We start from the raw sequence: 15,156 nt of genomic DNA, 5'->3' as shown, positions 1-15,156 counted from the left end.
TTTTTTCCGAGATTGAGGTATAGCACTTCTTGGCCACTTGCTGACCAAGTCGATATATAGTATATATGTCTTATACATTAGATCTAGGTATACAGGTAGTTAAGTCTGCGTCTTTTTTCCCCCCGACTGACAAATATTGCTGCCCCTCCCATTGGCTCGGTCCTGAGACATTTACAGTACTGAAAGGCTACTGGTGAGCGCGGCCCGCGTCAGAAAAACAACTATTTCCAATGCAAGCAGCAGAAAGTGAAAGTGATAAATAAAATTAATAATAAAATAGATTAGAAAAACCCTAAAAACAGACTGTTCAGAATGCACTAACAGAGCCATTTGTTTCTGCAGACAACTGTAGAGGTTGAGATGTTCATATTGGTTCACTACATTCATTGTGTGTGTGTGTGTGTGTGTGTGTGTGTGTGTGTGTGTGTGTGTGTGCGTGTGTGTGTGTGTGTGGGTGCGTGTGTGTGCATTTGTGCGTGTGTGTAATAGTTAAAACTTTTTTTCAAATTGTGAGACTCAGTCACACGGAGGAGAACATTTTTGGACAGGGGGATCTGTTAACCACATGAATATAAACAATCAACACGAACCCAATGGTAATAAAAATTAAATAGCATAAAATAAGTACACCTTATTAAATGGCATGCACCTCAGTAGATAAGACCAGGCTGAGAAGAAACCCTTTAAATAAAAGTCATCACTTAATCAGTAGTAAATTAAACGCCAGCCATATAAGGTTGTGACATTTGATTGATCGGACAGACAGGGAAAAATCTTTTTTCTTTGAAAAAAAATCATTTCGAGATTTGGGGAAAATTGCGCAAGAAGAGATTGTTTTGCCCCTTTGGGAATGCTCCTCGATGTAAGTGCTGTTGTAGGAGTTTATCCACGCACAACAGTGCATTGTGTCGTCATAAGTGCCAATCGTACTACGTTATAATTTTTCAGCACAAAATCCATGCTTTACATGCATGACATGAAACGAGGCCAACGGGGCCAATAAGTGCCAAGGAGCAGGGACAATAAAGTAATCGCACACTTCACTTTGAGTAGTGTTTCAATCGAATCGTATTCACATCTAGCTATAAGCCCAAGGCAGCAGCCATTTTGGGACGAAAGGTCTTCGTCGCATGAAGTGCTTTTTGATCAACACTGACGTCATATTATTAGCGATCAGGTTTTTATCTCTCAGATTATTCCTTTTCTTTTCTTTTTGGTGTGGGGTCTGTTTGGTGAACAATTCAATTGGAATGCACCTGGGAAATCTTTTTAGACACTTTGAATGCTCGGCATTGTCAAAGTGTTGCATGCATTTTATGCAGGACTCCTAGGAGTGTGTGTGAGACATTTCCGCAGAGGCTATGCATACTTGCTATGCATACTTGCTATGCATACTTGCTATGCATACTTTTGCCAATCAAGCCAATGTGGGACGCTCAAGACTTTGTGCCACTTCAAAAGTCGACAACCAATTAATGGGTGGCAAGTCACGATTGTGTGCAATCAAGGGTTAATAAGTGATTATAGTAATTATAATAATGATTGTTTGGTAATTTAGTATGGGTCTGCACATGGGTTTACCTCCATCATTAAGTTAGTTCCCCCCCCCCCACCCCCAAGAAATCCCTCACTCCCGAAAGTCAGCCAAAAACAAAAAAAATGGTGCATGCCATTTCTTTTAAATTGGAGGGAAGAAAAAAAAACAGATGAAAAGAATAAAAATAAAATAAAGAACAAACAAATAAAAGTAAAATAAATAAAATGTACAATACATTTAAAAAATGTAGTGATCATTTTTCATTTCATCTTGAAGTTGAAATAATGGTAGAGATGCACAATTTTTCGTGTTTTACAAACTCTCACAGACTGGGCGAGCACCAGGCAGTGTCCGGAGCGAAGAGCAACATTTAACCACAGAGCGGGTGGGCCCAAAAAACAACACGTAGAACCTAAAAGGAGACTCTTTCAGTCTCCTTCCATCTTTTCCAGCTATAGGAGAAGGACGGAGAGAATTGTTTTTCCGTGCGTTTCCTCTGAGGGATACACATACGACATACCACCCCTTCTCCCAACAATGACACAATGACAAGTTCACGTTTTTTTCTTCTCCCCTAGTGCTTCAGCGGGCGAGAGGACGGAAATCATGACGACTAATAGACTACACTACGGGAAAACTCAACATGTTCAAGCTGTCAGCCCAGTGTTAAAACTCAACATGCTCAAGATGTCAGCCAGTGTTAAAACTCAACATGTTCAAGATGTCAGCCAGTGTTAAAACTCAACATGTTCAAGATGTCTGTCAGCCAGTGTTAAAACTCAACATGTTCAAGATGTCTGTCAGCCAGTGTTCGACCAAAAAAGGAGGTAATCGAGAGGAATAAAATAATGTTTGGGTCCATGCTGCAGCTTTCTGAAGGTTCAGACACTAAAGCTTTTTTTTTCCTTTTCTCATCTTTTCTTCCTTCTCCCTCTCTCTGTTGTCCTCTTCACCTCTCTCTCTCTCTCTCTCTTTCTCTCTCTCTCTCTCTCCATCTCTTCCAAACACCAGTGCACAAATAAGAAGAGCTACAACCAACCCATGCATAACCTCAAACATCTGCCTTTCTCTCTCTCTCTTTTTTTTCTATTTTAGAAAAGTGCTATTTTAGAAGTTTATCCGCAGAAAAAAAACTTCTAGCGCCCCTCCCACCCTCCCCCCTTCACCCAACTTCAGTGTTTTGTTGTTGTTGTTAAGTTTTTCTTCATTGATTAGCCACAGTCTATTGGCTGTGGCAACGCTAAACCCCACCCCCTAAATCCTGCACCAATGATGGGAAGTGTCTTGCTGTCCTCCTGCCTTGTTCAACTATAGGTCCCGCAGGGGAACGTTTCAAACCCACTCCATCTGCCTGAGTTCATAATGAGGAGGGAAAAAAAGAGAAAAACATCCAGAAATGCGGAGTGGCTTTTTTTTTTTACGTCGCCAGCATCGTAATAATTTAGTAATATATTAATATGTTCCTCTCCTTCCCTCGACCTTTTTTAACCCCCGCTGAGAAATATCCCTGTCCCACCCCCCCAAAAAGCCCAGTTATAAATTGTCATATAGTAAAACCTGCCTTTAAATAACCTTGAAGAGTGGGAAAAAAGCAGTTGCTTAAAACCAACCATTTGAGTCAGTTCTGCTTATAGTTTGAAAACTGAAAAAAGAATTGATTATTACCTAAGACTTGTCAAAGCCCATTGACTACAGTCTAATTTATAACTTCACATACGACCGTGTCCCTCGGCGATAATAACCGAATGAAGCTGGGTTTTTCCGTTGAAAATGGGTTATTTTCGGGCGATTGGCACGGTCGTACGATGATGTATATACATTAGACATAAGACTTCAAGCCTTGCGTGAGAATAAGGTATAGTCAATTGGATTATAGCAGCAGAGTTTTACACTCTGATCCTGGAAGGTTCTGCGAGCTGTATAGCTCACGGGCCTTCATCCAAATCAGCGACCCTAATGGTCACCGATTGGAGGGAGACGGTGAGGTGGGCCTTTTCCCCCTATACCAGGGGTGAGACGCTGACGGAGGTTAACCCATTCTGACCTGAGATCAGATTCTAAAAATGTCTGTTTGAAAATGACAGTTTTCTGAAAAAGCTATGTTTCTATGTCAGTCGTACTTCGATTTTTAAAAAATAGCAGACCTACAAGCTCGTAGCTTGTAGATCTGCTATTTTTAAATAGCTAAAGCATAACGTAATGCTAACACCAAAAGGGGTCCCCGCCTAAAATGGGTTAAACAAAAAAGAAAAGACAAAATGGCTGCTCAACAACAGCAACAACGCCGAGGTAACCTGGTCCGTATGAAACCAGACCAAAAGTGTAGTGCAAAAAGAAAGCAAAAGCGAAACAAAAAAACCAAAAAACTAAAAGAGACAGAAGAAAAGTAGAGTCAGTAGTATCTATGAAACTCACAAACATGCATCCCTGAATGACTTCTGTCTCACGTATTCTCGTTTTCGGGAAAAAAGGACGGGTTTATGTTGCTTTCGTCCACATATAGAGAACTATGCTGACTGAATTCTAAGGAGGAAAGTAAAAGGTTTGCAGTTCAAAGCATATAATAATAATAATGGCTACCTGGCGATCGGAGAATGGGCTTTTGATTCAGAACCCTTGGTGAATGAATCAATGGCAGGATTACCTCTACAGTGGGCATTTAAACATAATAGACAGTTCACTTACCAATTTCAACTCCAGTACTGAGAGAGAAGAGGGGTTTAAAAGGACATGAATTTGCCAGTTTGTTCCAGTTTGTCCCCCCCCCCCCCCCTCCTTTATCTTGTGCCCCCCCACCCCCAAATTGGAATGCTCCTCCACATTCCCAAACTACATTTAGAAGCAGTTATGGGTCAGTGTATCAAGGGTTCATAAATGGAAGGGATTAGGTTTCGGTGGGCTGGGGGATTATCAGCATGCTTAAGAAATTTTTAAAATCAATTGTCATGTAACTCATGTCTTTAGCCGCATTTGTTTAACCCCTTGATATAAGAGCCGAACAAATGCCGCTCACATGACAACCGCAAAAAAAAGAAAAGGAAAGAAAAAAAGAAAAAAACCAAACAGCCGATTTTTAGTTTGGTTCTCTCTCCAGTTTGTTTTTTTGAAAAGAATCCTCCTCGTGTTTTCCCTGCGTTTGTGCTCACCCAGATACTGCAAAGTAAATTGGCACAAATAAAGCCCCGTCCATTTTTCACCAAATTATCTTAAGTCATATCTGTCTGAGGTTTTATAAAGTTATTTGTCATTTCGATCGATCAATAGTTTTTTTAAAACTGTCATCAAAACTCCGTCGTTGTTTCTCTCGTCCTCCTCGTTCAGTCGTCCTTGAGCTCGGCGGCGGCGGCCAGCGGCGGTGGTAGCCCGTCGTCGTCGCGCGGCGTGGCGGTGGGGGTGTTCTCTGACTCGGCGGCGGAGTCTTGGCCCCCCCCGCCCCCACCCGCCTCCATCCTCATCATCAGCTTGAGCTTCTTCTTTGGGGGGTTCTTCAGGGTGCCCAGGCGCTCCTTCACCTTGTACTCCAGGGTGCTGTGCGGGATGCCATAGATATTCTGGGCCTTCGACACGCTCATCTTGCCGCCCATGACCATCGCGATGGCCTCCTCCAGGATCTCGCTGTTGTACTGGCGGTACCGGCCCCGCTTCTTCCGCGGCTGCTTGCTGCCGAGGTCCCCCTCGGCGTCGGAGGTGGACCCGTACGCCGGTCCTCCGGAGGTCGCGTGGTGGTGGTCCATGTCGGAGCTCCAGTAGTCGGCCGCCCCGTCCAGCAGCCCCCCGAGGCTCGCCCCCAGGCCCCCTCCTCGGCGGTTCTGCTTGGGCAGGATGGCCCTCAGCTTCCGGCTCAGGGCGTTCTCCACGTGGCTGCTGCCTCCTCCTCCGACCCCCCCGATGGCCCCGTAGCCATACAGCTCCGAGGCGTGGGAGTCCCAGGAGAGGTCCATGCCCCGGACCTGCGGGATCTTCAGGTCCACGGGAGGGGAGTAGCCTGGCTCTCTCTTGACCTGGTGGTGGTGGTGGTGGTGCTTGGAGATCTGGCTGCTGTTGTTGTTGTTGTTGTGGTGGTGGTGGTGATGGTGTTGGTGGAGGAGGGAGCTCTTGGAGGAGGAGAAGGCTCCGTGGTGGTGGCTGTGGTTGTGGTGATGGTGGTTGTCCTGCAGGAACAGCGGCAGCTCCTTGAGGTCGCCGAGCGCTCCGCTCAGGGCCCCGCTCAGGGCCCCGCTGGCCTGCTTGAGCTTCAGCAGGCTGTCCAGGTGGGCCTTGCTCCCCCAGGGGGAGGAGGAGTTAGCGGAGCCCTCGCGGCCGCCCAGCAAGGCGGTGGCGTGCGCCGTGGCGTGGTTGTTGAGCAGTCCGGCCGACTCCAGCGTGGCCAGTGAGAGCGCGGCGGGCTGGCTCAGGAGGTGGTGGTGCTTCTGGCTGAGGAGCTCCTCCTTGATGAGCAGCGAGCGTGCCAGCGGGGGCTGCTTGGCGGAGGTGGAGCTGACGTAGTTGTCCCGTATCAGTCCCTCCCCCTGCAGGCTTCTATTGGGCAGCGGGCCGTCCTCGTCCAGCTCTCGGAAGGCGCGGTCTACCCTCAGGAGACGCCTGATTGGATGAGAGACAAAAATGAGACAGAGTTAAGTGTGGTTGAGCGTCAGGTCTCTCACGGCGGCGGTGGTTCAGGGGGTAGAGTGGCCGGATGGATAACCGCAAGGTTGCCAGTTCGAACCCTGTGGGCTCCCCCAGAGTTAAGTGTCGAAGTGTCCTTGAGCAAGACACTGAACCCCTAACTGCTCCTGATGTGCTGATTGAATGTGCGTGTGAATGGGGTGAATGAAATGCAACAATCTATGTAACGCGCCTTGGATAAAGGCACTATATAAATGCACCATTTACCACGATGTCACATCAGTGTCATTTGCAGAATCAAAGAGTGTTGTTGTTGTTGTTGTTGGATCATCAGCATCAGATGCATCAGAAAGGGCCAGCTTATATGAGCCTCATTCGTGACAGATTTTGAAAGGTTCTTCAGTTCTACAAAGTCACAATAAATTGTCTTGATGATTTCGTATCCTACAAAGCAGCCTTCTGAATAATGATAAAAAATGTTGAACTATTCACATACTGTACAATTATCAGTTACATGGTTGCACCCCTAAATAAATATGTTATCAGAACGTTAAAACAGGTACAGTAGGCGTGTAAACCAAAGCATGGAGAATACAGAATTCCAATTACCAGGATTCTTCATTCAGTTAATTGGTTTCTGTGCAATTACGGCGTTAACAAGGGATTCAGCTGGCTAAAGTAGTTGCAAATATTTTTTATTTCCCTCACCACTTTATTTAAAGATAATTAATTCTTTACAATGACAAGGTAATTACATTACAGTTGATGTAGCGAAGCGACAGTATATATGCCTTATGTTGTTCCCTTGAATCTTATTATTTCAATCTCGCAATTCCTTCTTATATCCAATTCATTACAGGCATAAAATATGCAATTCGAACTGCTTTGGCACAAAATGGAGATTTTCTTTTACTAAAGCACAGCCTTTTCTTTAAGTCAAAAGATTCAGCCTGCTTCTGCCTCAGCCTCTCTCTTCGCCCACAGGTGTTATGTGGGTGCACTACTTTTCTTTTAATTACATTCAGCGTTAACTGTCGACTTCTTGTCGGAAAAACGTATTATGATTAATTATTTAAAATTATACTATATGCCACAAACAAAAACGGAGGAATAGCATTGCGGTGTGCGTTACTGGTCGCATGTATAAAGCAATCCAGTGTAATTAACCATGGACAACACCACAACCAATGCAACTTTCATTTGTTTTGACCTGGCATCATGTAGTATAGTTTCAATATACATATTATTTATATTTTGATATTATAATGTTTAGACATTAATAGATACATAAGATACACCACTGAAGTCCTGACGAACACTGCCGCTAGATGGCGCTATTCCCCTGGTTCGTGTTTTTGTATTGATCATAGAGCGCCTTATATAAAGACTCTGTTTGAAAAATAAACAAATCACAGATTGTGACGTATATATTTGTGATTTCAGGTGTAGTTTTAAGATTTTTATGGCAGAACGAATTACATTTTCTCTCTTCGCTAACCTATGAGTCACCGTTTGACTCCCATTGAAACCAGGAACCAGGAAATCATGTTGATCTAAAAAAGAAAAAACGCCTCCCATCCACTCCCACGTTAGAGGATTCTCTCACATGCGTTTATCTCCGCTCCTGGAGCGCTCCACTTCCTGCAGTCCGCCATTATGGCATATCCGACGGAGCATAACAAAAGAACGCGTGAGATGTTTTTCGGGACCGCACAGATCGGGGGATCGATCGTATAATGTACATAAATATTCTGTGACTACTTAAAAGGTAAGGAACAGTAGGTAAGTACAGTAGCTGTCACAGAATGAATGAATTCAATCATTATTATTCACTCTGGGAGTGAGTGAGCTGTAAAGATCGGATGCCGCAATTAGAATAAATGAACTCAATTCATAACAATCAATTTAATTTAACCGCTCTCAAGTATATATTTAAAAAATGTTGATTTAAGAAGGAAAACAATACAACGTTTCCCATTTTAAGACACTGCGATAATGAGAAATATAACCTCGTACTCGTTGCACAGTAATACAACTAAATGCTAGGCCTTTGTTTGAATTTCTGTAGCCTCCTCTCTTCAGCTAAGTAACTATAGCAACGGCTGCAAGTGTCTTAAAAAAGGAAGAGAATTTCTTTTAGAAAAACAGGCAGAACGAGAAAGCGATGGCAGACGGGAAAGTGAACTTAACGGGAATAATAATAATAATAAAAGACTGCATCCATCACAGAGGACTATTCTGAGGATGAACAACATAAATGAGCCATGTGGGGTGTCCTCAACGGGGGGTTTAAGATAGATTATCTCAGTGGGACGTCTTAAGGCTTGCTGAAAACAATACAGGGTTAACTAGAGGCTTTGGAGTCTACCTCTACTCTCCCAGAGAGCTGCTCACAGTCATTTACAGCCGGGCGTCATTGGGGACACTCCACTACACATCACCAGTGGATCTGATAATTCCACCTGATCCGAAAACAACAGGAGCGTCAAAGGAATGTTGTATATGCGCGCCGTGGTCGCGACTCGCGGCTCTCACTCCCCAAAGACGTCACAATCAGCAAAGCAGCATTTCAAGCATATACGGTACCGTCGTTAAAGGAACACTAGTGCTGCGCAAATCCTTGTTTCCTAATCTCAACTACTTTCATGTCACTCCCAAATTGATGCAATTTGTCCAGGAACCCACATTTGGAAGAAAAAAAATGCTTTGTTCCAGGGACTCCCATGAGAGAAGATTTATCAAGACATAAAAAAAAAACATGGCTAAAAAAAGTGTTTAAACTGTTCCTCATTTTGCTTGGGGACACGTTGAAACCCATCAAGGACCCCTGGGGGTCCCCGGGAAACCCACTTTGAGAACCACTGTCCTAATCGACAGTGAACTTGAGGCTAGTTGGAACAAACGAGGCTTTGTCGTGGTGGGGATGTAGTTAGTATCAATACTGCAATATAGAACTACTCTGTTTAAGTAAAAGTCTGGAATTCCAAAGTATAGGCATCAAAAAGTACTTGTAATGTATGCAGTGGTGTCATGCTCGTAGAACGCAGTATCACGCCGTGGTAGCGGGTAATTCTTTGACGAGCACGCGCAGGGACGGAACGGTGCACGTGCGTGTACGCTAGAACTCAAATGGATACTACTTTGTATAACAACAGCTTTAACTGTTTATACCTGAGCACACATAGCCTATAGTAGGCCTATATAGTAGGCATAGCAAATGATAGCATGCACACATACAGCAGTAGGCTATGGCTCCAGTAGGCTACACTGCTGCTGTGTGTTGTTCTACACACAGGAAGAACGCCTCATCCTCCACCAAAGAACGTTCGTCCAAAGCAAACTTTTTAGTTTCGCTATAGTGTGCCGTAAAGATGTTTGTCTGACTATTTTAAGTCTACTTTTGTGGTTGTGTGTCTAACTCTCATACACTGTCTAACAATAGGCTTAGGCTATGCATGCCGTGATGCGCACATGCCGCGATGCGCACATGCACGTGCGTGTGTGTGTGCGTGCGTGTGACGTTCTGTGGTACAGGAAAAAAATAACCATGACACCACTGAATATATGTAATAAAAATCTACAAAGTAACTAGTAACTGAAGTGTTCAAATAAATGGAGTAAATGTACACATGTTTGACCTGAAATGTAGTGCAGAAGTAGAAGTAAAAGTATTGGAAATTGGAAATACTCAAGTAAAGTGCAAATATCTCAACACATCTTAAGCACAGTAGCCTACTTATGCACTTAATTACTTCCCACCACTGCTTAAAACATACAAAATGTACATGTCATGCCCTGATCTTTATAGAAACAACACTGTTATTGAGCTGAAGAGTGGCTAAAGGCGTTAGGGCCTTAGGGAACTTCTTGATTCCTACTTCACACTCCATGTGCCTGAAGTCTTGTGCAGGCGTATAGTTCATTGCACCAAGCGTTTTAGTACAAAGCATTCCCTTGCATAACAGGCTACTACTGTTCCTTTAACCTCTTGTGTGGGAGTCAAAATACTTTATGTGTGGTACCTGGACATTTTAGGCTAGCTCCCAGCCTCTCTCCTCCATATTACAGTATACTGAATTAATTAACTTGTTTATTTCAGGATGGCTCCTCTGTCGATTGGTCTGTCAGGCCAAGCAGGGATTTTAGATTATTTTAGTCTTGTTAAAACACTAAACAGTCTTAGCCTGGCTAATAAGCCCAATTGACAATAAGCCTGTTATTAATTAACCCATTCTGACCTGAGATCAGATTCTAAAAATGTCTTCTACATCCTCACAGTTTTCTGAGCTCGTAGCGCGCCACTCGGTGGTGCGCTATGAGCTTGTAGATCTGCTAAAATCTGCTAAAGCATAACGTAATGCTAACACCAAAAGGGGTTCCCGCACAGAATGGGTTTTAAAGGATGACTTCACCACTTTTCAAACTATGTTCATAGTGGTCCTCACTAATGTCCATGGTAATATAACACATATTTTTCCTACTCCATCGGTGTCTCATAGGAGGGCGTTGGGCTGAAAACCGGTCTGAGACACCGGTCTTCCGGTGACATCATCGATGGGGAATCCAAGCAAATAGAAACTGCAGACTTTCTATTCCTGAAAAGCGATAATAAAGATTTTTTTTTCTTTTTTTTAATATCCTTATCGACGGGTTTCTGAACTTCCCACAGGCCCCCCACAACCCTCCTATTAGACACAGGCCGAGTGCTATTTCATCATGAACATTAATGAGGACCAATTTAAATGGTCCAATTATATGAATATAGGTTGAAAAGTGGTTCGTCGGTTCGCAAACGCGGTCCAGCTTGCAGATCTGCTACTTTATGATACTTTGGCGTGACGCTGTCGTATGATCAAGTGGGGCCGGCGTTAATTTATAGACGTTTCTGCCCGACAGCAACGGCATACGGAATGAAACCTCTCCAAATCCACCTCTGACCTATAGGGATTAAAAGTAGCATATTATGTATTCCTCCTTAACAGCATGTAGCGCGCATGACTTCGAGGCAAGCTGTATGTGTAGTTAGTTATCAATAAATGACTGGATCTGCATTGTTGCGTTCCGTCGATAAAAAGGGCAAAGGGAAAAAAAGAAGACAAAAGCAAGAAAGCGGACAAAGGCTCTGTCACGTCTTTGACGCGCTCTGCCGTTGACCTCTCTCGCGCTGAATTATAAATACCTGTGTGCATAAATGCATCCATATATGCCTTCGCCAAACGCCTCATAGCCATGAAATCAATGGGCATTGACGATGGGGGCCACAACCGCGCCAATCAGTAAAAAAAAAAGATGAAAGGTCGGAGGCGTTGTGGCTGAGGTTCGCCCCGAGGGCGGAGTTTTTACTCTTTTCATTCCCCGTCGATTTTCTTTAAATTAAAAAGATGCTCTTTGTTGGATTTCCTCGTCGATATGTCACGGCATGAGAATTAGCCGCGATCATACACACATTAATGCTAACATGATTTGCCTCGTGCTTTTATGTTGGTCCAATGTGTGAGTTTTCGTGTGTGCTAGGAATCCATTTGTGGCACGCTAATTACGGATCCTTTGCGTGGCAAAGAGCAAAAGGTGGGAATAACGAAGCACAAAAGCCGCGTGCGGCGACTTGATGAGGGCTACCGAGAACGTGATGTATGGACATAGTGTTGAAGGTTGTCATTGCAATTATTTTTGACAGTGCTATAATTAGCGCCGTGCTAATAGAAAATAGCCAATCTACAAGCTCACGGCGGGAACTGCCCATAGATCCGAAGTCCCGTTAGTCCGAACATGCACTGCTCCCGTGCTTGCGGTTAGGTTTAGGTTTGCTCCCGTGCTTGCGGTTAGGTTTAGGTTAGGGTTAGAGATAGGGATAGTAATTTCGGAACAATGAACCTTCTGACTAATGACACGGCACCCTCACAGCGCCTTTTCAGCATGCATGCAGCCGCGTGAAAAATCAGCCCTTACGACGCCACCGAGGACTAAAATGTTACGATATTTAGTTGAATATAAAACTAGACTAACACTATAAGTTCATGCGTGGTTACAATAAATGTCGCGTGGCAGATCAAAGGAAATAAAGTGCTCCTGCGTATACTGCCGCTAGTACCAACATTTACTTTCTCTGTCCATCTACGTCCTCGTCCTGTATTAAAGTAGACTTAGAAATACAACTAGTGTTGACTAAACCATTACAAGCGGCTCTTATTCTGAAGAGGAGGTCAGTTTTGGTTCTAATCGAGCTGCCGCGACAGTTGAAAGTGAAGGTGGTCGGAGCGCTATATAGTCTAACCGAGTAAACAAGAACCCACATGGATTAAACACGAGCTTTTGGCCAAACGTTCTTATATTTACGATTATGAAAAACCATCACCATCTGTGACTTAAACAATGTACACACTTTGGAATTGCGTTAAACATTGGAACCCTCTGCGGCATTAGGCGAGTGTAGTTAATTCGACCTGTGTCGGAGCGCCTCAGTGTTCAATCTCGTGCTGGCTAAAGTATAACATCGTTGTGGGTATAGAGTAGAGACGTCCGCCGGCAGTGCGCACCAAGCAACATATGTGACCAAATTTGACTGAGAGACTGCCATCGCGCACATTCCAGCTTTTCACCAGCTTTTCAAAATGAGTTAATAGCACAGGTAGACTCTTCACATACTAGAGCATGTCTGAAATAAGTGTCAGAGCTGAAATGTAAATATGAAATAAATGATTAAACATGTAGCTATTGTAATGTTAGAGACCACAGAAGTGAACCTTTCAAGCCTGTTTTCTCAACTTGCTGTTTTCTGCCAGACATCACTCTATAAGCCATATCTTCAAAACTGGTGGGTCAAACTGAACAACCAATATGTCAATTTGTAGCTATGATTCCCTGCTTTCATATGACACACATTAAAAAAAAATCCAATGGCAGTCTCTCAGTCAAATTTGGTCACATATCTCCAGATGCTCCTCTGAGAACTAGTTACAGTATGTGGACCTGTGGATTATTAGAGTATAGTGTTTCTGCGTGTCTCACCCCTTGTCTCCAGGCCCTTATAGTTATAGATATTATAGTATTAATTAGAGTTATAGTGTCGCTCATGTCTCACCCCTTGACTCCAGGCGTGGAGCAGAAGCTGGGAGAGGTTTTGAGGAGGCCGCCGCCGACGCTGTGGTTCTTCTTGGTGGACAGGTCCAGGACGCCATCTTCTGAGGAGCGGCACGCGCGCACACACACACACACGCACACACACACACACACGCAGAGAGACAAACACAGGCAAAGAGCAACACAGCAGCAGGTCAGAGGAGAACAATGTGTCGGGTCATGTGATCAATAGAGTTGGGTCTCGCTGGGCGTTCGTTTAGTCTGGTGGTGAATAAAGTTCAAAACAGCTGGGAAAGGAAAACAGGACAGAGTCTTTTTCGTCACTTTCAACCTGCGGCGTGTCCGTTTGTTTATAACGCCCCTCCGTTCCGCTGTTACGCGCAGAGATGTGTATATAACGTAAATAATAATACTGATACAAATAAATAATAATAATTATATATATCCCATTTTGACCTGAGATCAGATTCTAAAAATGTCTTCTACGTCCTGACAGTTTTCTGAAAAAGCCTATGTTTCTGTGTGTCAGTGGTTCTTCGACTTTTCAAAAATAGCAGACCTACAAGCTTGTAGGTCTGCTATTTTTCAGTAGCTAAAGCATAACATAATGCTAACACCAAAAGGGGTTCCCGCACAAAATGGGATATATGAACTGTGTGTGTATATATATACTGTATACAGGTATATATATATATAATTTACAGTAATTATCTAGCTCATAATGCTTCGCAATAATGCGTTGTAGATCTGCTATTTATTTCTCATCTCTTTGTGTTGCATCGACGATATATAACATTATTTAACCATTTAAAACCCACCATCTGTATTCCGGGGGAAACTTTCACAGAAAACAGCAGATCTACAAGCTTATACGAAAACATGTAATGTAGAGGTTGCAACATAAAATACACAATTACAGAGCCCTGAGGGACGTTTATGCAGGGGGGGGGGGGGGGGCGGGGGGGGTTATGTGGTTAAAATTATAATGTGTGTTGAAAAATCAATATCACTAATCCCATTGCATTGTTTATTAATCGCAACGATCATTATAGTTTCAACTAATCCATTCCACCATGGTGTTTTGCATGAATGTCTTGTGAGAGCAAACACGCACGCACGCATGCACACATACACACACACGCAAACAAACAAACAACAACATGCACAAGCACACATACACGCAGATGTGCACAAAAGCACAGCAATACACAAAAACACAAACACACACACACACACACACACACACACACACACACACACACACACACACACACACAAACGGCCATAGCCGTCATCACAAATGTGATGATGTCAGCACTGTCATTGCACTACGGACGCTATGCAACGTGCCGGCTATGGCCATTTTTTGCCCGATGAGTGTATTTTTTGCAAAACGAATGCTTAATTGGAATGGATTCAGCATCATGAAAACCCCCTAGTTTGACACGTCACATGCTACATAAAGCATGATGATTATTCTTTATTTGTTTTGCCTTCTATAGGTTGTTAATGGTATGGTCACATTATTATGCCCATTATGAGAATTGCTCAACATTATGCAAGTTAGCATCCAGCAGTTTCTACATCCATACCAGGGGGGCAGTCAGACAGATATTTTGTGAAGCCACTAAGCAGGAAATCGGGACTTCCTGAAAGTTAATATAATGGCCTGTTGGCGCTGTCACTGGGCCCAAAAAAGCCCATGTATTTGGGCCCAACTTCTGTATTACCTTAATAAACATGGTCATGAATACTTTCTGCTTCCAGTCACTAGTTTAAAGTCTCATTTCTCATGTCATAATATTCTTTTTGGTAAATTATGGTCCCATTTATGGGGCGGCAGTGGCTCAGGGGTAGAGTGCCTGGATGGTAACCGTAAGGTTGCCAGTTCGAACCCGGGCTCCCCCAGAGTTAGTGTCGAAGTGTCCTTGAGC

The 15,156-nt window shown here is 43.7% G+C and overlaps 1 protein-coding gene across 1 annotated transcript in view; it reads right to left on the bottom strand.

Annotated features, from left to right (window-relative positions):
* Nucleotides 1-4,854: 4,854 nt before the first annotated feature.
* lcor (ligand dependent nuclear receptor corepressor) overlaps nucleotides 4,855-15,156 on the bottom strand; it is a gene marked incomplete at both ends in the record, with an annotated part of 99,353 nt that continues 89,051 nt past the window's right edge. The window contains 2 exons of the mRNA XM_083764400.1: nucleotides 4,855-6,118; nucleotides 13,224-13,320. Of these exons, the coding sequence (XP_083620526.1) occupies nucleotides 4,855-6,118; nucleotides 13,224-13,320 (1,361 nt within the window). The remainder of the gene's footprint in view (nucleotides 6,119-13,223; nucleotides 13,321-15,156) is intronic.

Source organism: Protomyctophum parallelum, assembly GCF_964188405.1.
Source record: "Protomyctophum parallelum genome assembly, chromosome: 5".
Lineage (NCBI taxonomy): Eukaryota > Metazoa > Chordata > Actinopteri > Myctophiformes > Myctophidae > Protomyctophum > Protomyctophum parallelum.
This window is presented reverse-complemented; position numbering and strand designations above follow the sequence as displayed.